Source organism: Pungitius pungitius, chromosome 21 (genome assembly GCF_949316345.1).
Source record: "Pungitius pungitius chromosome 21, fPunPun2.1, whole genome shotgun sequence".
Classification (NCBI taxonomy): Eukaryota; Metazoa; Chordata; class Actinopteri; order Perciformes; family Gasterosteidae; genus Pungitius; species Pungitius pungitius.
Window position 1 is genome coordinate 14,982,380 of NC_084920.1, and position 27,674 is coordinate 15,010,053.

At 45.3% G+C, this 27,674-nt stretch overlaps 1 protein-coding gene across 1 annotated transcript in view; it reads right to left on the minus strand.

Moving 5' to 3' along the window:
- The window catches only part of myo1d (myosin 1D), a 46,241-nt gene extending 23,942 nt beyond the window's left edge, over positions 1-22,299 (minus strand). The window contains exons 1-15 of the mRNA XM_037464714.2: positions 21,847-22,299; positions 10,780-10,988; positions 9,588-9,681; positions 8,863-9,028; positions 8,577-8,630; positions 8,302-8,397; positions 7,725-7,841; positions 7,074-7,277; positions 6,818-6,963; positions 6,530-6,644; positions 6,150-6,320; positions 1,967-2,037; positions 811-885; positions 345-477; positions 93-259 (exon numbers count right to left, since the gene is read on the minus strand). Coding sequence (XP_037320611.2) covers positions 93-259; positions 345-477; positions 811-885; positions 1,967-2,037; positions 6,150-6,320; positions 6,530-6,644; positions 6,818-6,963; positions 7,074-7,277; positions 7,725-7,841; positions 8,302-8,397; positions 8,577-8,630; positions 8,863-9,028; positions 9,588-9,681; positions 10,780-10,988; positions 21,847-21,941 — 1,913 coding nt within the window. The 5' untranslated portion in view covers positions 21,942-22,299. The remainder of the gene's footprint in view (positions 1-92; positions 260-344; positions 478-810; positions 886-1,966; positions 2,038-6,149; positions 6,321-6,529; positions 6,645-6,817; positions 6,964-7,073; positions 7,278-7,724; positions 7,842-8,301; positions 8,398-8,576; positions 8,631-8,862; positions 9,029-9,587; positions 9,682-10,779; positions 10,989-21,846) is intronic.
- Positions 22,300-27,674: the final 5,375 nt, after the last annotated feature.

Sequence of the window (27,674 nt, forward strand, 5' to 3'; positions counted from 1 at the left end):
CACCCAGCAGTGTAAAATCCTGCAAAAACCTTTAGAGGTTCACCTTGTTGATCAGATTGTAACGAGTGACTGACGAGTTTATTAGAAGGTACCTCTGCAGGAAGCGGGGGTAGGTCTGCCTGTAGGCGAACCCGGCGCGTCGCACCCTGACGTTCTCCAGCAGCCCGAGGTACTCCACCTGGTGGCGGCAGCGCTCCTGCTCGAACAGCAGCGGGGACTTGACGTCGTTGGGCTTGATGCAGCGGACGTAGTAGGGCTCCTGCGGGAGGGAGGCGGCGCGTTAATAACTAGGGGGGGGGGGGGGGGGTGGGGGGGGTGTCTGACGCGCGAGGGACGGGGCCCACCTTGCTGGCCAGGTTCTCCACCAGCGAGATCATGGAGTTCTTGAAGAGCGTCGCGGCAGTGAGCGGCCGCTTGGTGACCTCGGTGATGCTCAGCTTGCCCTCGGGCCACATGCCCTTCAGTACCGGGTTGGAACTGGAAACATCACCAGCCATAATCAATGCATAAGGGGGGGGGGGGATAAAAAAGGGGAAGCCTTGTAACATATAAAAGGTTCGCGATCATTTTGACTGAAATATTATTTCTTAAGTTATATATATATATATTTTATTATCTGTTCAATAGTGTCATTGAGACATGTGATCGATGACATTGTGCTTTTGAGTGAAGAGTGTCATCAAATGCACATTAGACAGGTCAGGAATTAAGAGAGCTCATTCATTAGATTAGTTGTACTACTCCAGTGCTGTTCTTGTGTGTGAACGTCATTGCAGTACTGTGTATTGTGTGTGTCTGTGTGTGTGTCACCTGTTGTACAGCAGCCTCTTGAAGTCCTGGAACAGAGTGTCTTTGTTCTTATCAATGAACCCCACCACCGAGTACCTGAGGAGAGGAGACAAGGAGACAAGGAGGCCTAAACATCGGCACAGTCCAACTCGTGTGTAAACGCTCGAGTCGGGAGTCTGAGAGACGTCTTACAACTTTAACCTTTTCACAGAGTCCATTCATTTTACTTCACTAAAAAAGGTTAATTGGAAACTCGTTGGTCTTCTAAAAAGGACCAGCGGTCGTACTTCACGTCACCCTCTAGTCTCACATCTGGTTGCAAAAACCTCCCGGATGGCGACGCCCACAAAGCCAAACGAAAGGTTTTAACACCGGGTTAGGGGGTTAGTTACTGAAGGTTTTCAGACAATAAGCTGCTATAAATAGAGCTGTGAGACAGGAGGTGGTTGTTGCCTTCTGGTATAAGTGGTTCAGGGATCAATCAAGGACGACCCCGACCCCCCGACCCTCCTCCCCAGGGGGCAGCAGACACTTAGCCTTCAGAAATGGGCTCAACACGTTTCCCTGAGAGCACTTTTTGTGGCCTTAATGTGTGCGATTTATGCATTTGAAGTACTTCTGGGAGCGGGAAGTGGCGCTGTCTGTTTGGGGAGGAGGATTGGGAGGGGGGGGGGGGCAATAAAGAGGTCGTTTAAATGCTGGAGTGTGCACGCCAGTGTCCTTAACTGCCTATTACAACGAGGGTTCTTTAGATGTAACTCAATGCGATGCGGACTCTCTCGGCACAATGAATAAATGACCCAGCCCGAGAAATCAAGATGAATCCACATTCATTTGGGTTTTTGGATGTTTTGCTGCCTTTCTTCCATTTATTTTTTTTAACGTAAAATGTTCTAATGACACATAATAGGGTTAATTGGGGCGGAGCAGTTGACCAAAATGTTTTGTTCATATAAGTTGTTTAGTGACCGATTTGTGATATTTGTAAAATTCATCAAATGCGTTTGGTTTTTTATTTTACATTAACTGAAGGCTAAAGGCTTTATCTAAAGAGATACAGAATGCAATGTATTCATATAGGTAATAAATACGGAAAGTTTAATTCAAGAACCCGAAGATTCAATCTGCAAAAGTGCATGACTTTGGATCACGAATCACAGGTAGAAGCTTCTCTTACATCACGTCTCCCGCGTAGTGTCTGATGCGAAAGTCTCTGTTGAACTCCAGACTCTTGTCTGTGGGTGAGAGCTGCAGAGGGACAGACGAGAGCAACAGAGAAGAATCATCTCACAAAGTATCTCTGCTGTAGACCGAAAGGAACCATAATGGGTTCCTGAGAAGAATTCAGATTTGTTCTACGTATTGCTATGGAAATGATTGTCAAATAAAAAGCAAATGGTGGATTCCAAACTAATCAGAAACAAAAAAAGGACAGTGACCTTGGGGAAGATGATGAGAGGCCTCCTCAAAATGAATGATGAGTAGAATATGAGAACAGATTTACAACAAGTGTCAAGTACAAGTGTCAGATGTGTGGATCTTCCACTTTCTAAGTAAAAAAAAAAAAAAAAAAAAAGTTTACTTATAATTGAATACAAGCAGGCCCTTTTGTTGTTACTCTACAGACTTTTAGCCAGAACACTAAGGACGGTCTGCAAAAATGCAGCGCAGATGTAGTGATGCGGAAAACACCCACCGATGTCAGGATGGATAAAACGTCACAGAAAAGACAGGGGGGGGGGGGGGGGGAGAGGGAGAGAGAAAAGGGGCCGACAAAGAGGAGCAGAGACAAACGTGGCGTGGTGGAAAAATAAAAGTGTGAAGCTGAAGCCTGTAAGTAGGCCAGTGAGCAGCAGGGCAGGGAGGGTGCAGCCATCAATACACACACACACACACACACACACACACACACACACACACACACACACACACACACACACACACACACACAGGCTCATGGCGGCACAGGGTAAGGTTGTGTGTGTGATAAACTACAGGTGTGAGAGGGAGAAGTGATTAGCATGCGAGCAGGGCGACTTAAAGCGAGTGTTGACAGAACACTCTACAGCTCTACTGACCCTTTAAAAAAACGGACAAACGGACCGACAGGTGTGCAGACATATGGCACCGTAATGTCTGCTTTTTTTTTTTTTAATGCAGCAAAACAGTTAGCAGAATTCAAAAATATTAAATAGTCTTCTACAGAACCCAGTTAGCAAAACTAAATCATTTAGTCTCAATACTCGACTAAGATCTAAAGCCTGGAAGGAGTTTCGAATGTCTAAATATTAGGAAACCATCACATTTAAATTAGACAACACACAACTTTCGGAAATGAATCCCAATAAAAGAAGAAACAAATAAACAAGTACACACTAAAAAATACACACAGTGAAAGAAACAGATGCACAATGAGACCGACAGCCTGCATCTGCTGGAAGCCACACAAGCCCTCATCCATCTCAATGACACACACACACACACACACACACACACACTTCTTGGCAGCTTTATTACTAGCACCTCTTCTGTGTTTGGGATGCAGCCTGGTGGTAAGAGAAGGGTGTGATGGAGGTGTGTGTGTGTGTGTGTGTGTGTGTGTGAGAGGAGGCCACACGATAGAAACAGAACAAGGTCACAATGAGGATGTGCCACACACACACACACACACACACACACACACACACACACACACACACACACACACACACACACACACACACACACACACACACACACACACACACACACACACACACACACACACACACACACACACACGCACACGGTTTAATATTGTTTTTGTTTTTTAATCAGAAGTATCCCATTAAGAACATCTGCAGAGACACATGTAACCTCCAGCTGTACTAGAAATGCTAGTGGATGCTAATTCAGAAAAACCCTGCGACCACATAAATGTAAAGCAGGACGACCAATCCCTGCAAAACAAAACACCACTAGCATGGTTATTCTTTTTTAGATCAACAGTCTGTAAAATCATACATTTCCTAAAAAGGTGATTGTTCTCATTTTCTAAAGCAAAATAATAATAATCCAGTCTGCAGCCTCCTTGGCTCCAACCCCTGGACCCGCAAACGCCATGCTTTATGGTCCGTTTGACTCAAAATGAACCACATTTCACTAAATGCACATCATGCTGTATTGAAGGAGACTTGAAACTACATATCATGACTGTCAAATTGTGTTTACGTTTACTGAGGGAACAAATCAAGAGAGGAGTAGAGTCACTCTCTCATAGACTTCGATAGGACCAGAGCAGTCGCCCCCTGGTGCTCAGTGGAGAGAATGCGGGTTTTGAGAAACAAAGCCACACATCCGTATCAGCGCGACTCACGATGCCGTCATCGAAGTGCCGGCTGCTGCATTTACTCCGCTAACCCAGTTGTCCCCGCTGCTGACGTTGTGCCTCCCGGCTGCCAACCAGATGTCCACATGAAGTGAGATCAGGTCCTACAGCGAGGGCACAAGTGAAGGAAAATCCCCCAAATCCAGTTCTTTCTCCTTTTAAAACTTTCTAAACACAATCAGATTACCCCAGAGTAAAACATTTATACAAACAGGTTCCAGGTCAGTGTGAAGAGACAAACTGTTAAACAACAAATTATTCATATAAATTCACAGCACCATCAGCATTAGATTAGCGGTTAGACATCTCTGTAAACAAGAGAAGCTTCTTAATAATTCATAGCAAGGGCGAGAAGCCTGAAGGCCCGTAAAATAAAGTAATCCTGCATCACCAGCCTGTAAAGCAACACGACATGTTGGAACGCTAAAGCCATCTGTTAGCCATGGAAGCTCTCCTCGGCTTGTTAGCAGAACCTTTAGAGGACAGTTAAAAACGTGTGTGTGTGTGTCAGCACGACTCACGATGCCGTCATCGCACACACACACACACACACACACCAATCTACTGAGACTGTGAAATACTTCATATTCATCCAATTCTATCTTCTGAAGCTCCCGTTAACACGTCATGCGCGACCAACGCCGCCATCAGAAAATACGACAACGTACATAAGATTCATTCTTTGACTTCACCCAGTTAATCTCAACTGGAGGTCCATTTTATAGAACTTGTCTCAGGTCCTTGCTCAGAATCAGACCCAGCTTTACCCACTGAGGCTTCTAGCCCACAGAAGCAATTTTGACTCCTGTTTTTGGATAAAAGAAAACGTAACTACATCCTTTCTTCGCCTTGGCGGAGCATTAATAACAATACCGGATATATTATTATCAAAAGAGTGTTCTGTAGCATTTGTCCTTGGCTTAAAGTAACTCCCGCATCTCAAAAGAAAAAAAGACTGCAGATCAGCGAGTGGCGCTGCAGACAAATCAGTCGAGTCGACGTCCGCTGCCCGTAGGAGACAATTACTGCATCTCCAAAATGAATCACCTGCTAAACGTCTAACCCCGACCACTTTTGACACGTTGTCCCTCCCCATTTGTGACAAAAAGTTGAGTATGTTGACGTTGCCTGGCAACAGGTCTCATGACAGGCGAGCAAAAAGCTCCTTCAAACATTGTTTCTTTGTAGCTTAACATGAAGTCTCCAGGCAGACAATGATCACTGGTTCATGCTTAGTGTGCGTTCTGTGTGGGTAATGTGATGTAAATCTGTTGTGATTTATTAAGGACGTTTGGTCAAAGAACTCTGCAAAATAAGCATAACAATTATTTGAGTTAAGAACGATCACAATGAATGATTTGGACCAACAGAGGGAGAGAGACAGAGAGACAGACAACCCCAAAACCCGATTCCATCTCTTCCAGCCTCATTGCTTTCACTGGCCTGAAACGTATCACCCAGTTTCTCCTCATTAATACTCCTCCACCGCAGCATAAACACCAGCTCCGTGCCATTGGCTGCCAGTGACATCACTTGTGCAAAGTGTCGAGTCAGACTCTCTCTCTCTCTCTCTGACAGCTGAGGCCCTCTTGTGTCCGAGCGGAGACCTGCGCCCCCCCCCTCCCCCTCCCTAAACTCTGCTTATCAGCTGTTAGGAACACACTCATTACATATCGATGTATGCATCTACCGAGCCGCGGATCAGAGAGACTTCCTCACGTGATCCGGGTGCGTCTGGTCGGACCCCTTTGAGCGAATTAGACTGGAAGCCTTTCCTGATAATCAGAGCTATCGGGATCGTGTTCAGCGCTAATGGTCACTTTACTGCTCGGTGAAAACTGACGCTTCTCGGGTTACCGCTGCTGTACCCGATGCTCAGCACGCGGGGTTCAAAGCTCATTGTGTTATACTGCGGTTGTAAAGCCCAGCATTTGAGCCGAAGGGGGCTGGCGCCGCGTTCACGACGCAGGGACAGGAAGTCGGCGCCTCCTACCTGGCGGCTGGTGTAGTGGGCGTGCTTGGCCAGCTTCACGTTGAGCCCTTGGAGGAAAACCTCGTCCGTGACCTTTCCCACGTTCATGCAGGCTTCGTCCAGCACGGAGAAGATGCCCTTGTGCTGCTGCTCCACCAGATCCACGATGATCTGGTTGTTGAAGTAGTCGATCTGAAAGAAAGAAGCAACTTTCATGGTGGGAAATTCATGATCTTAATTAATAAAACAGAAGGCTATATACCAGACAGTTAAATAAAATGATTGATTCATTCATCTATTAAACTCCTTAAAGAGTCAGAGCTATTTCTTTTTATCTGTGTACTACTTGGACAGATCGTTCAGCAATGATCTCCCTCCAAATGAGAGCCCCCCCCCCTGACATGTTTCCATGGGATCCCTTCTCGTTGATACTCCTCCTGCTCCTGCTTCAGCACCAGCTGGATGAAGAGCTGCTGGAGCTTCTCGTTACAGTAGTTGATGCAGAACTGCTCAAAGCTGCAGAGACACGGAGGAGACAGAACGCATGAAGTGTTGCTTTGGAAAACAAACCTATTATTAACCAGATTTTATTCATGTACCAACCAAAGTGTTTCGATTTGTTTGTTTAGCTTCAACTCGGAAAGACAATCTATCTTTTGGATCTGCTAAAAATAAAAATAAATCCTGACCTGTTGTTCTGGAAAATCTCAAAACCGTAAATGTCCAGCACCCCGATGACGGTGTTCTTCCCGTGGACTCTGGCGTCGTAGTTTTTCACCTCGATGACGTCGTTGATTCGTCCCACGATCCAGCAGAAGAGCCGCTCGTACATGGCCTGCGGGGGGGGGGGGGGGGGCGGACGGGCGGAGGTTAGCAGACGCACGGGGGGGGGGGGGGGGGGATGTGAATCAGTGTGACAACAACAAGCACCTCCCGGGAACAGACCTTGGCGAGGGCGTCCCGGCCGTAGCCGGCTTCCTGCGCCGTGTGCTGCTTCTCGATGACGTCCCGGCCCGTGGACACGGTGCGGTAGAGCAGCGCCTTCTCCACCATCTCCTCTTTGGCCGAGAGCAGCTCCCGGATGGACGACACCAGCTTGGTGTTCTCGATCAGGGTCACGTCGCCGTCCACCCCGAACGACAGGTTGCCCTGGGCGGATTAAAAAAAAAAAAAAAAAATGTCTCTCACTGTCATGATTGACAGTTTGATGGTTTTCCAATCGGCCTCAAGATCCTGATTTTCATTAAAGAAACAGTGTGACCATTTTGAGAGATGAAGACATCTGCTTAAGGTTTTGACAGAATTAACTAGACAGAAACAAGTTAAAGTGTCTTTTCTCCTTGTGATGAGTGAAAAATTACATAATTCTTTGCCTTAAATCTTATTCCTGTAATAATAATAATAATAATAAACCCAGACGGATTGTTCTCCAAGATTAATAGAGTTTCTTCTTCGTTTTTTTTGCATCCGGCTCACTAATAATCTCTCGGTATCTTTCCCAAGACGTCGCTCATTTGTCTAAAATATATACACAGTGGGTCCTGTGTTGCGCAGGGCTGCTGTGAGGAACCATCTCCTGGTATTATGGGGTGTTACCAGATGCAGGATGGTGGCCAGGATCTTGTAAACAGTCTGAATCTCGTCCCCCGTGAAGCCGATCACCTTCATGGCGTCGGCCACGGCTTTGAAATCAGCGCCATCGTTGATGGAAGACTGGGGAGAGGAAGGAGAAACCGCATCATCGTCATCATCGCAAAGTTTAAAAAATAAATAAAAAAACCCACATTGAATTGTTTTTTTCCCTGCTGAAGCGTGAATAAATGTTTGTATTGTATCGAGGATCAAAGCCTTTTTCTTTTTTCTCGTCCCATTCATCTATTGAACAGGTCCTCACAGTTCATTAAGTCGCAAACCGCCGCATCAGCTGTTTGGTCGCCTTGTGTTCGGTGACATCAGACCGCTTACGGCTGTCGAGTGTTTTTTTGTTGTTGTGGTTGTTGTTGTTCCTTCTCATTAAAAGCTCGTGGAAAGACGGTATAAACCCCCAAAAATACTCCACCCTGAAATAGCTGCTGGTGATTTGCTCCAGGGACCCATCTGTAAGTTGTGTTCTGGATTGTGTCGTTTCTCCTCCCAGATCTTGTTTGTGTGCCAGTCGAACCGTAACAAGCACCTTAATTTGGCCTCCGACTTTGATGTAGTTGTAGGCCGTCGGGTCCTTCTGGATGTGAAGAGAGCGTATCAGGGAGTCCGGAGCGCCTCGGAGCAGCTGGTGGAGGAACAGAAACATCGCACATGCATTTGCGCATTTCGCAATTCACGGCTCGCTTGCTCTCACGTGAAGAATCACTGTCCATCGCGTTTTAATTGAATGCGTCTTTGCGTCCTGCACAAACTGTGACCCCACTACGCTCCCGCCAGGAGGAACACAGTAACACGCACACTTACCTGGTAGTATGAATGAAAGCTCCGCTCTCCTTCCTGTTGGAAAATCACTCTGGACTGTTGGAGGGGGAAAAAAAGCCGTAGCATAAGAATCATCTTCGAGCGACAGCCAGAAAGAAGTTCTGAAAGCAAAAAGCTCTGTTTCTGTAGTGAAGGAGAAAGCTCCCACTGCCTCGGATGGGTCAGGTAGTTTAAATAAGTCTCTGACAACTTTATGGAACCCTCCGGAGATGCCTACACTTTAATGTAAAGCTGTGCACAAGCCACAACCACCACCTCCATCCGTTACCTTCTCCAGCAGGTAGTTGCTGATGTGGCCCCCGATGGGGTCGCCCTTGAAGTCAAAGTTGATGTCCATGTACTTTCCGAAGCGGCTGGAGTTGTCGTTGCGGCTGGTCTTGGCGTTCCCAAAGGCCTCCAGGACGCAGTTGGATTTAAGCAGCATGTTTTTCACCCTGAGGAGTGGAGGCCCGGGGGGGGGGGGGGGGGGGGCGAGTGAGGGTGTTTAGCCTTTATGACTTCATGGTTAATGATTCAAGCCGTGCTAACTAATCCTAAAACCTGTTGAACTAAGATTAATCTGTAAGTATATTATGCTGGCAAAACTTAGCTGGTAGACAGAAAAGTACATTAAAAAAAAAAAAGTGTGATAACATTTTACATCAGATACATCTTTTATCAAATATTAGCTTCAGAATATTCCCTTTTTTAAATAAAATAGGAATGTTTGCATTAGGGCACCATGTAAGAGGCCACACATATTCCTGTCATATGGAGACTGACCTGTGACCCCACAAAGATCGGATTAACCTACATTTGATGAATTCATATTCTCCACTGATACCAAATCCTATTTAAGGGAGTTGTGCATTTTGTCGAGTCTGAATGGTTTTGTACATTTATATATAGTATTTAAAGCTGACCTAAAAGCCGTTTCCCCTCCAGGATGGGGGGGGGGGGGAATGCAATAACCACAAAGAAGAACTCATAGTTTAGTCACCAAACCAAACTCACCGTTCCACCTCGGCCCTCTGATTGGGATTGGTGATAGCAGCGATGTATTGCATTATGTACTTGCTGGCTTCGGTCTTTCCAGCTCCACTTTCCCCTGCAATATGAATAAGCAAAAACACCAGTTTTAAATTGATCAATTCATATAATTGGGGTTATTTGGGGGGCAGTTGGCTTTCATTTAAAATTAAACTGGCAAACATCAGGAGATTTGAATAACCAAACATTGAGAATGTCTCTTTTTATAAGTCTGGAAAAATAAAATCAAGTGAATTCACTTCATGTTTGAGCAACATTTTCTGTTTTTGTTACAAATCATATGTATTTATTTTGTTATGTGTATTCCCTTATTGTATGTTAAGTTCATATTTGAAATAACTTTCAGGGGATAAGAGGAGGGGGTCTTTTGAACTTGAAAAATTGTATTTGTGGAGAAGAGAAACGAATCATTTTAAATAAACGACGTAAAAGAGAACACGAGTCTGGAGGGTTTTGTATTGGAACGAAACCCGCGAGCCACGAAGCACAGAAACCAGTAAATGCAAAGGCAGGCCACCGCACCACATGTCTCATTTAGCATTTTAAAGTCCTGTAAAAACATGAGGACCTGAGCTCCTCGATTGACTCGACTGAGACCAACGGTCACGTCACAAAGACTCTGTCGAACTTCAAATGAAACACAGAGAAATACCTCCTCGTATTGAATTTGGAAGCCCTCATTTCCCCCCATTATCGGTAACACATGTGAACATTTAGAAAATATTCCCCTTGCAATTGTTGTAAAATAAATAATCAAATAATGTAACCTACGTTTTTCCTCTTTTTCCGGATTGAATGTAGCCGTGTAAAACATATTCCCATCTACTTCTACACATGTTTCCCACTGAGGAGCAGGATTTAGTTATTGCATTGAAACTGTTAAGAGGAGATCAGTTTCGCCCTCTGACCACCAGGTGGTGCTCTGTCCCCCACCAGGCGGATTGCTTTTATTACTTTAGCTGCTGATACACCAGATAAGAGACTGTATTCCCAAACATCTCTCATCTCAGGAGAGGAAACACCTGAGCTTAACAGGAAAAACAGTGTTATTACAGCGGCGCCATTTATACTGTAAGGAAATGCTGCATGAAGAAGACAAAAGAGGATCACGAGCCATTGTTCCTTTGGACCGTACGAGGGAGTAAGGCAGCGTTACCTGAGATGACGATGCACGTGTCTTTGTTCCTCCTCTTCATGGCTTTGTACGCGGCGTCGGCGATGGCGAAGAGGTGGGGCGGCCTCTCGTACAGCTCGCGGCCCTTGTACTGCTCCACCACCTCGCGCCCGTACGCGTTGGTGGCGCGGTACGGGTTGACGGACACGACCACCTCGCCGATGTACGTGTAGATCCGCCCCATCTCGAACCTGAGGACACACCGGGGGGGGGGGGACGTTTAGGGAACACCGTTGAGTATCAGATGTGCTTCCATTCGTCAGTGACCCCCGAGACGTTCAAGGCAAAATAAAACTACGTAAGTAAAAAATAAAACAACAAGTTCTACTCAATGTCTACGGATAGTTATACTTTTTATTTCTCTCATCAATATTAAAGTCATATCTTATATTGTGATGGTTAAAGTTATCCAGGTAACGGCTTCAGATCTGGCTCCTCCTTTATTAGATTTTATTTAACTCTGTTTAAACTAAATGACCGTAATTAACATTTATTCACCAGTGATCTTGTTATTGCTTTTGTGACACTGGACTTGATAAGACACGTTTTCCATGGGCACCATTAAGCAGATCCTTTATTACATCACTGCCATTGAGGTCATCAATGCTTCCATCCCTCTCTGTGTAATGAGTTTGTCTCTCCGACGTTTCAACATGCAGCAGACTCCACAAAGAGCTCCGACCTCTGACCTCTGACCGTCCTAATTTAATCCCCGCAGCTGGATCAAACATCTGGTGGAGAGAATGAAACTAGCAGAGCGGAGGATTAATAGGGCTCATCGTTTGTGGAAGGAGACCATCAATCACATCCGAGGTTTATGTCTAAAATCCATCTGTAAATTCATATGAATTCATATGAATGTGGTCTTTTTTTTTTTTTAGGTAAAAAAGGGGGGGGTGGCGATGCAGAGAGAAACACTGGGCGTCGTATTGTGAGGTCAGCACCTCTAGGAAGGTCATCACCTGCATTTACCCACTTACTCTCTGCATCCACATCACTGCAGACCGTCAAAAGACCCTTGGAAGATTTTGTTGAAGCACCAACCAACAATCCAGCGACATCAAAATTGAGGTATTTCATCAAAAACCATCATATTTGATTTTCTACATGCGGCAAAGTCCTGAAAATGTTTCTAGGATCCTTTTGCTGCCCCCCCCCCCCCCCTCCTTCTCCTCCCCTCAGGCTGCCTGACCTCCTTCCTCTCCAAAGAGGACCGGGAGTCCGCCGTCTCCCCACAGAAGAATGGCCTCTTTCTTCCCAGCTGCCCGAACCCGAGGCCAGAAGCGTAATTATTAGGGCCCACGTGACGCCTTCGCCACGCCGGGTTTGAAGCGACTGCCAGATAAAATAAACCCAGCGCCCCTGTATTTTTCTTAAAGACTCGGCGCGCGGATCGAGAGACGTCGCTCTCGCTCGCCGTGACCCTCCTCGGGTTTAAATCGGCTGTTTAGGCCATTCGTCCAATAAATCAAAAAAGGCGACATGAATCAGGCCGTTTGTGGTTCACGCCGGAGAAAGACTTCATACTCGAGGATTCAGTTTCTCTCGGGGGTTTATTTGGCGAAGCAAAAGAAGCAAAAAGTGTCCCTAAATTTTTTTTAAAAAAAACACAGCAAGAAGTACTATTGAAAAGAATCAGTTCGACACGCCACCATGTCACCGCGATGAGCTCAGGCTTCGGACAAAGTAGCGCACGCATCACGCTCAGAGCCAATAACACGCTACATGAGCTCATCTGGTGCGGCGGCGGTCATACAGCACGTCGGCTGTGGGCCGAGACGTCATAATAATCACTTCGTTTTAAGCCTCGTTCAACAATAACAATCCTGGGAGCACAGTTAATCCATTCAGCTCGTGTCCATGTTGTTCTGTGGAAATGGAGCGTTTGGTTCTGTGTCCTCAAGCAGGTTCATGCTCCAAGGAATGCATGGAAACCCACCTGAGGAGATGTAATCTATGCACAGTGCTTCCATCCATTGAAAGGTAGCATTCATGTCACGGCTCCAAGAGCGTACTGTAAAAACGATATTCATTACTTTGTATGTACATCGGGTCACAGGTAACCGACTTAAAGTACAGAACAAAGAGCAACCACCTGTCAGTGTCACATGGGCACACTTTAAATACTGATCCAACCTGCATACACAGAGCACGTCCACTAGGATTCCCCAATGACCAGCTAAGCTAACATGCTAGCACTGCCTCCTCCTCTAGCGCAACAGAAAAAGACCCATTGTGCCCCCCCCCCCACCTCCACATCAGTCAGGAGGCTGCTGAGCGCTCGCTCCATTGTTCAGATGTCAAACGGAGGTCTTTGTCTGACACAAACACTTGTAGACACATGGAGGGAACAATAGTTTACATGATGGGTGGTGGGGGAAGGGGGGGGGGGGTCTTATCAGACGTCCCAGCTGGGGATGCAGAGAGAGGAGCTCTGCTATCCATTCAGATATTTACATAACCACAAAGGGAACTAACATTTGCATCAACACAAACAAGACCAGTGTCATTAACTCCTGATATTTGTTAGAATGGAAATATTCCCACAATGCCGAGTGATATGAGGAGACATTTGCATTTAAGCATCCGCTTGTATTAATGCATCACAGGGGATTTAATAATAAACAATGTGATGAAACACCTGCATGAAAACTCTTTAGTCACCCATCTACTGTATATATCATATTTCTTATTTAATATATGCAATTCTTCTTTTCCTCACATTTTACCAAATTTAAACCATGACTTTAGTTCTAAAAGCAAAAGCATCTTTTTAAATCGCAAAAGCGAATTTTCGCCACACTTTTCTCACCAGATTGCTGGATTCTCTATTTGTTTGACATTGCATTTCAGCGATTGCCTCATTTCAAGCCTTACGTCAAGGGGATATTTGTACAAATATGATCATCTTTATTTTCCCACCCAATGACAAAACACCCCTCAGTGCAGGAGGTGGAAGCAACGCAGGCAGAGCTTGAATGAAAGAACAGCCCAGTGGTGCCCAGCTGTTTCTCTCCCTCCACGCGGCTATAAATAGCCCCCACGAATCACGCTTGTCCCCATCTTCCATCTACGAGGAGACCAGAGCCCAAACGAAAAGAAATCAAAATCAGTCGCAGCGTGCCAACTGAAGTACTGATCCGTCTGTTGCACTCTCGTCTGGGAGGATTTAAAATGGACAGAGATTAGAGAACATGGGGAAAACGCAGCGTGTAGTTCCGCTGTCACCCGCCCTTCCTCTTCAGACTGAACGGGATGGGGGGGGGGGGCTTTGGGGAGCCGAGGGGCCGCAAACTGAGCAACTCCCTCTGCACCACCCCTAGTGAGAGAGAGGGAAGCGATTCTGGACCGGTCTGACCTGCAGGCCTGTGATCTCCTGCCAGAAGGGACCCCTCCCCAAGAGCTGCCAGGAAACGAGGGAGAGGGGGGGGGGGGACAGATAAGGGAGGACGAAGTATCATACAAGCAAAGCGGGTAAAGTTTGTTTTTTATTAAGCGCGGGGCGGCATTTTTAAATTATCCTAGAAACAGAGATGGGTGGAGTCGGAAGACGTCCAGAATCACTTCAGATAATGAGGTAAAACGTGACAAATAATTGGCTACTTCCTCCACCCATGCCTCCACTTCCTACAACACCTTCCCTAATTTCTCTACTTCCTCAACCACCGTCTCCACTTCCTCCACCTTCAGACGCACGCTCACAAAAAAGTCACAAAAAAGACGAAATGTGACTGAATGTGTTTCACTCTAACAAAGCAGTGCGCGCGCACACACACACACACACAGTCAATTACAGAGCGCACCCACGCTGTCTGAAATCTTGTTTGGGTGGGACTTTATTATGGTTAACTTTGGGAGGAGCGCGAGTAAATTATGGCATTTTCTCACCATTAATCTCCCCCCAGGGAAGAAAAAAATAAAACAGAAGAATTGAGAGTTTAATGTGATTTAAATCAACGATGTGAGGGTGCCACCCACGCCATCGCTGCCCTGAGACACACTAGAGAGAGAGGGGGGGGGGGGGGAAGCTTGCATCGTAAAAACTTCATCAGCTCGTAAAGTTAAACTCAAAGCAGAATTTTATGGGATCAGACTTAAATACAACGTCTGATCCCATAAAAGTTGTTTGAATCGGATAAAAAAATAAAATAAAGTGCGAGTGCGGGTGTGTGTTTGTGTGTCCTTCGGGGTCATGGCAGGAATTACGAAAGGTCTGGAGATAATCTGTGTGTGTGTTCCCGTTATCTCTGTTTGGTCTCTTCTACCTCGCTGCTGCTGGCTGCAGGACATTTCAAAAGCTGGCTGCAGTTCATTTAAGGAATTATATGTACAATCGAGATTTTGGAATTCTCATAATTAAAGTTGTCAGTCTTGCTTTCTTACAGTCTAACTTCTTTAGCTATCCTCTTCAGATAAACAACACCAACTAAGCAATAGTTGTCTGGGCGACATGTTTCTATTAGAAGACCTGGTCGTCGTGGCGCCGCTCTTTGAATAATGGATGCTCATCAAGCCTGGAGTACGACGGTTTACAACTAGTAGGGGTAGTGTATACGTCTCTGGTAGAGGACTGTCAATCACAGTTGCCCCGCCCCCAAAAGCCGCCCTTGCTCTATTTTCCTTGAAGAGGACCATAATTTACTAAATATACATTTTGATGTGTTGAAGGGGACCATCAATCATGTTCACAAGGTTTACTGAGGGAATAAATCCAGAGAGAAGTGTCATTTTCTCAGACTTCAATAGGACCAGAGGAGTCGCTCCCTGGTGGGATAGTAGAGCTCCACCTTTCGGTCCTCTGCTCCGCCCGTTAAGTACAGTTCTTTCTTCACAGCCCGCTGACCTCAGACATCTGGGCATTCAATCGGGGGGCTTTGTAAAGCCTGCTTAGCGCTTAACCGCAGCTCCCGGTCCGTCTACAGGAGCCATCCACACTGCCTCAGGTCCATGTCAACCTCCACCCAAAATCAGAAAAGGGTAGTTCCCCTGCATGCAACACATCTAGAGACGCATTAAAACTTCCTTCACACTAATGCGTATTCATAGAGGCTTGATTAAACTTCTATCATCAAACACTGAATGTGTCTGAAGACAAAACTGTGTCCCACGATCCTGTCCTCTGGCGATGTCTGTGTGACAGTATATGGGACAGCGTCATGGGGTTAGGAGAGAGCGTGATGTCACGCAAACACGTTCCTGACAGCAACAAGCCCGACTCGACGAACTAGTTGGAATCTTGAGATTAGGACCATTTGTTTATCTCGAGGATGTGACATGTAGGGCCGGTCTCTGCAGAATGACAACGTCAATATGTTTTTGAAAAACCCGGAACCTGCTTTTCGTAAGCAGCCCGGCTGCAGATCAGGTGACCGAGCATCCTTTCCACCCTTTATGCACACACACACACACACACAAGCTGTGATGTGTATTTATAGAGGTGATTTCAATCTGATTCAATTCCCAAAATTGAATTAAAGAGATTTCTGGTTTCAGCTTCTGCTTTAACGCATGACGACGTGAAAATCTGACATGATTTGGAGGAAAATGAGGGCAACAGAAGCAGGGAAAGTAAAACCATCCACATAGTTCAACATTACTCAACAAGCTATTTCAGAGGCACTGGGATTGGTGTATAGTTAGAACTACTTATTTACAACTTTATTATAGGTTCAAATGTTTGTTTTTTTAACTCAAATTGAATAAATACAGTTTAGACTTGGTTTCAGAGAGGGGGAAAAGTGCATTATTTCCATCTGAAATGTAGTGAAGTAGAAGTATTAAGAAGCATTAAATAGACAGTCAAGTGAGGAAGTTCCTCCAACTTGTCAATGTACTTCGCTACTTTCCAACACTGTGAAGAGTATTAAAAAGGTAAGCTTTCATTGGACAGTGTCAGCACTGCATGCATGTATGCATGCGTGTGTGTGTGCGTGCGCAGTGACGCACGCGCTGGCTGTCAACATGAGTGCGCTGTTCCTCCCCCACCGCCGCTGCGGGCTCCGCACCAACAGGTGGACAAAGCAACAATGCAGCGCAGGAGAAAGCAGGGAGGATGACATCACAGCTGCCAAGGACACACACACACACACACACACACACACAACCCATCTGAGTCACATTGTTTGGGACTCGCACACATGACGACATGCGAGCTGATTCTTGACGGACTGGAGTGCTCACGGCCTCAGTGACTGAGGCTCAGATAGGAGATAAGAGTGTTGCATGAATGCATTGTGTCTCGTGTGTGTGTGTGTTTGGAGAAGGAGCTTCTTGGAGCTTGAGTATGGGGGTAATGTTGCAGACAGAGGAAGCGGTTGCTTGTTAAATCATGAGCCAGACAGCTTTAATGTGACGTCCAACAGCATTTAATCCTTGAGTTTAATGCAACCTGAAGACATTCCAAAACAGGTGAATTATCTCACAATCAATATTTGTAATATAACAAAAATGAGAAGGCCCAAACAGAATCAAAGCCTTTTTTTTTAATTCCACTCTGCCACAGATTGACGATTTCCAGGTGCTCAAAAGGCTTTTTCCCCCCCATTGACTTACATTAGACAAGCTGATCATTTTTATTTTAAGCTAAATTAACTTTCCAGTAAAACCACACAAAAAAGCCCTTATTTAAATCATTATGTCCGGAAAGTTGCAAAATGCCATAATAGCGGAGTTGTTAGCCTTCTTGTGTTGATGTAAATAAAACTGAGGGCTGAGGTCTAATTCCCAACAGCAGTAAACATACGGCGTGATGTCACAACACAGAGCACGTAGATTCACAATTATGTTAAAACATAAATAACTAAGAAAACCTATGAGTCCATAACGACTCCATCCACTGACTGGAGATCATGTGACGAGATGGAAACAACTACGGAATGGTCCGTGTGCGGAGACGGTTTCCTCAACTTCTGGTTCCAAATAGTATAAATCAAAGTAAACAACAATGTGACCAAACATACTTTAATGGACACGTTTGGGTCAGAAATATTGACGACCACATTTCATTCCAAGTGTGCCTTTAATCATCTATAATCAAACCTTCTATGACACGTTACGTCGTAGGAGAGGCGTCGCGATGGTAAGAAACAAATGACACAAAAGGGCAGAAGAAGAAGAAGAAGACGAAGTGCAGCTTGTGTCAGGTGACCTCCTCCCGACCTCGCCCGCCAGCTCGTGGCCGTGAGGCCGCAGGAGGAGACGCGCGTCTGTGAGCTCCTGAAGGTCATCGAGCCACGCAACGCGCAGCCCTTGTTTATGCAAGAACTCCAGAGTGTGTTTCGGATTACAGAAGCTCGGATGGAAATTCTTGTGGGCGAGACGGGACGTTTCACTGGCGGATCGGGCCTACGGGGGGAGAAGGAAAGCCCCCCCCCCCCCCCACACTCAGTTCCTTCAAGGGGGAGACTTCTCCTGGGGGAGCGCGGGGAACTTGAGTAACACTTTGCAGTTGGAAATGTGACTATTAATCCGTGAAACACCTCAATTGGCCCATCGGACCTTGTTCCTCCTCCCTGAAGTTTACCCTTCAACAACCGGCAAAACGACCCGGTGGATCACAGCCAGAAGCTTTGAAAAAAACAACAACAACATTATCAGGTTCTGTCTGTAACTGACTTTGAGGGGAAAGAGACACTAAATAGCGAGAAGCCAGCGGGAGAACGTCGTCTATAAATATTTTTTTTTCCAGTCACTGACCAAGGAAAAAAAAGAAAAACTATAATAAGCAGGTTGGGATTAAATAGTCTCGGAGGCATTTTCTGCACGGTTTCACCCATTTCCATCTCTGCAGCAGGGCGCAATGAACAAAAGGTGTGAAAAGAGAACACATGTGTGAGATCAAGCAGATGCTTTGATTCTACTACAACATTCATTTCGGCCCAAGCACTTTTTCCAAAGCCCTTCTGAGGTTTCTGCAGGAAGACGTTCACACCCTTGGAGGCAGTGTTTCATCCAAAGTGGCTTCCTCCGGTTTGTTGAGGCAGGGAGGAGGACTAAAACAACACTAAAATCACCTTTCCTTATAGAATATTATCAACCAACTGATTCCACAAGCGCACTAGTGAGAGAACTAGCATCAATAAAGCTGTAATGACACCCCTCCCTGTGATTATTGTAGGTAATACTTTACGAGACCGCACTTCCAGAAACAACCCTTCCAGTTATCTCCAGACTTGGCAGAGCCAAACGCCGACTCAGCTGGCGCTCACACAAATAATTGAACAGCTTGCTTTAGTGCCCTAAGGATTAGGGACCTACGACATATAAGGACATTTCAGTATCAGCGGATCAAAGAGGCGGGCTCATTAAGTGAGCCGTATCACATGCGAGGCCCTGACCCTGGACCCTGAGCTTCTCTCCACGTGGGTACTTTGACCCCCCCCCCTAAGCAGAAGAAAGCGTGGTGCCGCCCCCCTTTCTGCACCACACCTCGTCTCCTCTCCGCTGCCAGCTCAAAACAGGACACCCATTGTTCCTTAGGACAGCAGGTGAGAGCACGTTGCTTGAACATTTCACGGTCAGGCTCCTGGAAACTTGGAAACTTCAGAAGCCGCTTTGATTGGAGAGTTTTGCTAACCCCCCCCTTGGAGCACATGCACCAACGCCACCTCAGGCATTAAACCCCCCCCGCAATTTTGGCCATCGAATGCCCGAGCCCATCTTCTCAGCGCGTAGGAGTCCCAGCAGGAAGAAGACGTAACGTGAGGCGCAGAGGAAATGCCATGCCTTCCTGCTCCAGTATTATTGGAGACTTCCTGTTCAAAGCCCTCTAGAACTCACCCATAGGAGGGGTTCAAAGGTTAAATCACTCAGAATGCATCATACAGTTGAAATATGAGGAAGCAGCACTCATACTTTTTTTTTTTTTTTTTTTTTATAAAAGGGGGACCTGGGTACCTTGTTCAAGACTCATTTGTTTTTCACAAAAGAGGGGTCCTCTCTGTGATGCAAAAATATATATTTGTTTGAGAAAACGGGTAAAGGGGGATTGCCAGAATGTTTCAGAGTCATTTGAAGTATTTCACAACATTGCGATGACATTAACGGCATGAACCTGGTGAATCGTGTTTATTATGGTGACATATCATCGCACATCTATTTGCAGCTTTGTCTGACTCGTGGCATCAGAGGAGAAAATCTACATAGAGAGCTGGAGAAATTCTACTTAAATCTTTTTTCTATTTTGCCATAATTCCCTTAAGTGTGTAACACGCTGTCATCTTTAAAGGAAATCTCCTCCGCTGATTCCCAAAGGCGCTTCAGCAACTCAGCCCGACCTTTTATCCTTCCAGGCTTGTCCTGAACGCAGACTGGGCATCTGTGGGGCTCTATTTAGGGACTGGGAGGCTCACTGGGACCGGGCCAGGCAGTTCCGCCTCAGAATCAAAACAGCAGTTAATGTCAACTTGAACAGTCTGAGGGCAGGGAGAGAGAAAAAATCAAAAGCTCTTTACCAAGCAGAACATTACGTGCTTTTCTTGCTCTCCGAGAACTTGTAAATAGAACTAAAAAGTATTTTTAGAGCTAAGCTTTTATTGTGAGGACTTTTAAAAAATAAAAAAAATCCCCACAATGCACTTTGGCAAAAAATATAGCAAGGACAGATGTGCAGACGGGGCTTGCTGGCGCCCTGCGTGTTTTGCACTTCTGCAGGGCAAATGGAGACCATTAGAAGCCTCCTGCCCTCTGGATCCCTCCTTCAGGAGTTCCACTCCCACCTCGGCAAAACACCCGCCCTGCTGTCGGCAGGTCACGCCCTCTGCAAATAACAATCCGTGCACGCCACCTCCGGAGTGTCTAGTTTAGCAGGGAAAACAAAACAAGGGAAAGGAGGCTGGTTCCGTCTGGCAGCTCAAAAAGCTCCTGGGAAACAGGCGGGTTTCAGCTTATCTTTCACACGGTTACACACATGCAGACATAGAGGTTTGGAGCAGTGACTAACAATTCACCTGCTGGTCATCTTCAAAAAAATTGCAAAATTGCAAAATGGGAAAACAACTTTTAACATGCATTTGACACTGAGATATTAAAGTAACTGTATTCCAAGAAATGGAAAAGCCCCATATTTTCATTCCCTCCTGTTGGCATGAAGCGAGTCCTGTAGCTCGTCTTGCTTGTCCTTAGAAGGGAGAACGCGCAGCCTTCACACACACACAAATATTCAGCCCACAAATCTCCGCCCGCGTCTGGAATATTGTCAAAGCTCTGGACGTGTATCGAGCGAGGAGGCCATGAAGTTTTTACCAAGTGCTGCGGTATGATGAATATGAATAAGATCCAATACAGGGAGTCAACCACGTGAATACAAGGCTCTTTAGAGTTTCATACGTGATGCTTTGGTTTTATTATGTGTGATCTGGAGCTAATAAAGACAGAAAAAAAATATGAAATCTTACTTGACTGAGATGAAAACTAAACGACTAATAAATCGGCTCAGAAGGATCAGTCTGGATCTACTCCGTGATTAACGATCCAATATCAAAGTGACAGCACCACCTTCTTATTTTGACATTTTTACGGCCCTTCCTTCTAAAAGAGGCTCATCACCACACTGTAAAAGAGTAATGGAACACGGGATTTAGGCTATTGGGGCAGAAGCTACAAACCCCGGGCACAAAGCTTCCCTGTTCATTCATAAAGAGACAGGGTGCCACTGACAAACACAGCTGATAGAAACCGGCCCGCACGGGAATCGGTCTGCAGAACACGGTGCGTGTGCGTGCGTGCGTGCGCGCGCTTGCAGGTTGGGTGGAGTCCGCGCAACACCTAAACAGAAGTATCGGTTAGCTCGAGAGCAGGGAGCGCAGGGACCAGCGATGTGTGACGTCACGGTTGCGTTAATGAACGCTTGTGGACGCACCTGGCACCTGTTGAGCGGACGCAACCGGAAACGTTTCCGGATAAACGTACAGTGGTGGAAAGCACACGAAGTTTGTCCTCAGACCCCGAGTGTGTGTGTGTGTGTGTTTGTTTGCTCTTGTTATTCTCCGGAGCTTGTGTGGATTTACCAAAAAAAAAAAAAAAAGAGAAAAAAAGTGAATGGCCGCCTACCTGAGTTTTAGGTTCGCCATGAACTCCTCCATGGACACGTTGTCCAGGAGCACAAAATCCGCTTTGCCATACTCCAGGCTCTCGTGCTCAGCCATGCCGCTGATTTCAGCTCGCGGGAGGAAGAAGTGACGCTTGGAGCAGCTCGAGCAGGTAACGCGTCGGAGGTGAGCCCCCGGCGGGCCGCTGTGAACGCCTCCTCCCCCTCAGTGGTCGGCTCGCGGCTCTCCTCGACTTTCCATTCGCCGAACTCTGCGCCCGCTCATGTTTCACCACCCTTCGGAATATCAACACATATGCATATGTTGTCTCAGAAGTGCCCCGCGGCGTTCAAATGGTTGAAGCTACGTCGTTTTGCCTCGAGACCGCGGCTTCTATTTCAAGTGGAGAAACATCTCCCGAATGTGCTCGCGCGTGTACAAACTCCCCCCCCCGCTCCGCGTAAAAGCTTTTTACTTCTTCTTCTTCTTCTTCTTCTTCTTTGGGATTTTACGGCAGCCGGCATCCAATAAGTTGCATTGCTGCCATCTATGGGCCTATCCCACTATTCCTTTACACTCTGTCATACACTCCAGCATCTCTTAAAAATTTAAAAAGACAGTTCTTTCCCCACTCGCTTACTCCTAGAATATTTTCCAGAGTTAGATCTTCCACGCCAATTTCTCTCAGTCCTGAGAATAGCTCCTGCCTTTGCCGATCATACTTCCTACACAACATCAACACATGCTCCACTGTCTCAGGTTCCATACATGAGCACAGGCCACTCTGATGCTTTCCAATAATATATAAAGTGCTGTTCAATCCTGTGTGACCAATTCTCATTCTAGCCATAGTAACCTGCTCTTTACGACTGCTCCCCCCTCTGCTTTTATTGATATTAACCGTAGCATGTACCCTGAATAGATGCCTCCCTTTGGCTTCCTGCTCCCATACTTGCTGCCACTTTAGCATTGTTTCCTGCCACACTACACTTTTACCTTCTGCCTTAGATAGATTTAAATTTACCTCTATAGCCTCTTTTTGAGCAGCCCTTTTCGCCAATTTATCAGCCTTTTCGTTATATGTAATGCCTACATGAGCTGGAACCCACATAAACGAAATTTCTACCCCTCTCCTTTTCACATCTCTAATTGCTATTAAAATCTCATATACAAGGTCTTGCCGCCTCTTTGACGACCCTTTCCCGATACTACTGATAGCTGACACAGAGTCACTACATATCAATACTTTTTGGTTCTGAATCTGCTCAGTCCATTGCACTGCCATCAAGATTGCATATAATTCCACTGTGAATACACTTAAAAAATTTGACGTTCTCTTAAAATCTTGGACCTTCCACCTCTGAATAATAAAAGCTGCTCCTGTGGCACCGGTTGTTTGATCTTTCGAACCATCTGTAAAAATGCTAATATGTTCCTGATATCTCTCCATTATCTGACATTGGACTGCATATACTAAATTTGCCTCAGGATTATCCGTCTTAATTTTAAGTATCTCTAAATCGGTTTTTGGGGCCTCTAATAGCCATATAGGAACTGCCGGCCACATTACCCCTGGGCAAAAGTTCTTATCTTTTATAGCCATTTCCTGTGCCACTGCCTCCCCTGTCCATCCAAAACTTGACAGTCTTGCCATCTCTCTTTCCCAGCTTGTCTGAATTGTACTGTTCACTGGGTGATCCCCCTTTTGACCCATCAGATTTACCCAATAATTCGCCTGAAGCTGCTTTCTTCGCAGATCTAATGGCATTTCTCCTGCTTCTACCTGCAATGAACATACTGGAGAAGTTCGCACGGCTCCTGTACATATTCTCAATGCCTTAGCTTGGATTACATCTAATCTGGCTAGCACTGACTTGGCTGCAGATCCATACACCAAGCACCCATATTCAATTCTTGCTCTAATTAAATATATATATATTTGCTTCAAGGAGACTACGTCTGCTCCCCACTCTGTTCCAGCCAGGCATCTCATTACATTCATTACCTTTTTACATTTGTCTACTATACTTGCCACATGGTTCCTCCACGTAAGTCTAGGATCAAATACCACACCAAGAAATTTAAAGCCTTGCACCCTTTCCAAATTCTTACCATACAACTTCAAGGTTATATTTTCGTATATTTTCCTCTTAGTAAAACACATATATTTAGTTTTCTCAATTGAAAATCTAAAACCCCATTTCCTTCCCCAATCCTCTACTGACGTCAGAGCTTCCTGCACCTTCTTCAGTGTGTATTTCACATTTTTCCCCCTTTTCCATAAGCTACCATCATCTGCGAATAATGACTTTCCAATTCCTGGCTGAACATTAGAAAACACATCATTAATCATTATATTGAACAGCAATGGACTCACCACACTACCTTGTGGCGTCCCATTTTCTACGAAACACCTTCTAGATATTGCTCCTCCTATTTTCACCTGAATGCTTCTATTATATAAGAAGTCCATTACCCAGTTAAACATATTTCCCCCAATTCCTAGTATGTGCATTTTGATTAAGAGACCTTCTACCCATAGCATATCATATGCTTTTTCCACATCTATAAATACTGCCACAACAGTCTCTTTCTTTACCTGAGCTTTTCTTATTTCATCCTCAAGACATATGATTGAGTCAATCGTACTTCTTCCTTTTCTAAATCCACTCTGACAGCTAGCCATCAGCCCCCTTTCTTCCATAAAGTGCATAAGCCTTCCATTCACCAATCTTTCCATTAATTTACCCAAGTGAGACGTTAAAGCTATTGGTCTATAACTTGCTGGATTACTAGCATCTTTCCCCGGTTTTCTTATTGGTAAAATAACTGCCTCTTTCCATCCAGTAGGAATCTTTCCCTCCTCCCACACTTTATTAAATAGATTTAGAACCTTCTCTATCCCTTTATTACTTAAGTGCCTTACCATGCTATAGCATATTTCATCTTGGCCAGGGGCTGAATTCTTGCATTTATCTAACGCATTTCTGAACTCTCTCATTGTAAATGGAACATTATATTTATCCTCTAACTTCCCTTTCTTTTGGATATTCTCAGCATATACCCTCCTTGTTTCTTCCCTACCCATTCTTTCTTCTTCTGATAGATTACTGGAACTATGCACCTTACTCAAAGTACTCGCCATCATTTCTGCTTTCTCTAAGTTCGACATAGCCAGCTGCTCCCCATCTGAAAGAATTGGATAATTCCACTCTCTCTTATTACCTTCCATTTTCCTGATCATTCCCCACACATCCTTTATATTAGTATTGCTTCCGATGTTACTACAATATCCCCTCCAGAATGCTCTTTTCTTTTGCCTTATTGTCCTTCTCACTTCTGCCTGTGCTTGTTTATACTCTATCATATGTTGAAAGTTATGAGTTCTTTTTAACCTTCTAAATGCTCTGTTTCTCTCCTTAACTACCTCCTTACATTCACTACACCACCATGGAACCGCTTTCCTTACAAGTTTACCTGAGCTTTTTGGTATTGTAGCACTTGCAGCCATATAAATACTCTTCCTCACCTCGATTTCGTTCCTTTCAACATCCATTGTTTCCTGATCTGACCTAAAATAGGAATCACTTATTTCTATAAATCTCTCCCAGTCTGCCTTATTGAACATCCACCTTCCATACCGAACTTCTGTGCTCCCCCTTACCTCAACATTCAGTTTACATATGACTGGGTAGTGGTCACTTCCAAAAGTGCCGTCTTTATACACTTCCCACTCACATTTTAAAGCCAGCCTGCTAGACACAAGTGTAAGGTCTAATACTGACTCCCTGCCCGATCTAACATCTATCCTAGTCTTTCTACCATCATTCATACACACTAACTTCCTTTCATTCATTATCTCCTCAATCACCTGTCCATTATTATCTGTCTTATCCCCCCCCCACAATGTGTTGTGAGCATTAAAATCTCCACACCATACAACATTATCCCTATCCTGGCCTTCTATTTCCTCCATTTCTTTTACTTCTAGCTGTTTACAAGGATTATAATAATTTATTATTACTATTTTCTTTCTATCTGCCCATACTTCCACTACCACATATTCTTGTTCCTTCCCTGTACCCAACACCCTATAAGGTACACCCTTCCTTATAAAGGTGGCACACCCCCCACCGCTACTTTGCTCCCTATCTCGTCTAACGATAACGTAGTTATTTAAAACAAAGTCAAATCTGGGTTTTAGCCATGTTTCCTGAATACACATTATATCGGGCTTTTCACTTTTATTGTCTATGTATTGTTTAAAATCTTGACCATTTGCTAATAAGCTCCTTGCATTCCAATGTAGAATGAACATAATAGATATGCTCACCCTTTACCTATTTCTTGGCTTGAATGAACGGCAAGACAATCCCTTATTTCTTCCCATTTTAGGTCTAGCATGCCCAAATGCTGCATTGCTGCCTTTGCAATGATTTGAATCCTTTCTGTTTTGGATTTGGCTTCAGCTGTTGCATTAATTACCCCTGCAATAAAGATAACCAAGTCTCTCTTACTATCCCTCCTCACCTTCCTTCCCTCATCCCTAACACGTTCCTGCCTCTGAGTCCATGCATTCACTGTTCCTATTTCCTCTCTAACACTTTCTTCATTACTTCTCTTGGCTTGCTCCACTCTTTTAACTGCTTCTGTATAAGGAACCCTATCCTTCCTTTTCACATTCTGAATCTCAGTCTCCTTTCTCATTGCTTCACAGCCCCAGAAGGCCGCACTGTGCTCCCCTCCACAATTACAGCATTTAGGTATTACCCCCTCACCGCATTCTCCATAGTCATGCTCCCCACCACATTTAGCACACCTTTTTTTCCCCTTACACATTTTAGCTACATGGCCAAATTTTTGGCACTTGTAGCATCTCATTGGCTTATGCATGAACTCTCTTACCCTGTATCTCATAAATCCAAAGTAAAGTTCTGTGGGCAATTCTTTTGAGTTAAACTGTATCAGAACTGACTCGGTTTCTTTCTTCTCAACCCCCTTGGTTAGACGTTTTGCACTCTGAACAGATTCACATCTTTCTTTTAAATGCTTAACCAGCTCCTTTACCTCAATTGCTAAAGGAATCCCATAGATCACTCCTTCCCTACCTTGCTCACCCACTTTCACCGCCTTTACTACCACTACTTTCCCCACAGCTTGCATCTTTAACGCTCTTCCAGCCTGCTCTTCAGAGTTGCATCCAATTAATAAATTTCCATCATTAAGAATTCTAGCATACTTGACCTCGCCAACCTGATTCTTAATTATTTTTGTCAGTTTTAGTGGATCCAAACTCTTCACCCCTGGCTCTTCAAACCTAACAACAACATTCCATTTCTCCTCACTTTCTTTCATCCCTCTAGTCCGCTTTGCTTTATTTATTCTCCTAATCTGCCAGCTTCCATCATCTTGATCCAAACCATCCATACTGCAACTGCTATCCTCCTGCATGTTTGCCATGATAGAAAACTCTGCAGGTGTATCGTGTACCGGACCTATACAGGCCGTCGGCCGATACTCCCGCAAAATTCCTCCCTCACTACCTCTATCCTAAGTCTAACAATTCCTAACGATGCTTCTTTTTAAATTTCCTCCCTTATTGTTTTTCCAACAAGTTACGGCGCAGCTCGATGCTCAACCCACGCCTGAGTTCCACGCTTGGATCCAACCAAAAGCTTTTTAAAAGTAACCCTCCCGTTACATGGTGAGAGACCTCCGTCCGCTCCCCCCCCGCCTGGAGTTTCTCTCTCCCCCCCCCCCCGCCCCTCTCCTCCGGCTGACACAATCAGCCAATCGGATTGAGGCCCGCCGCAGGTTGTCCCCGCCCCCTCCTCCTCCTCCCTCGCTGCT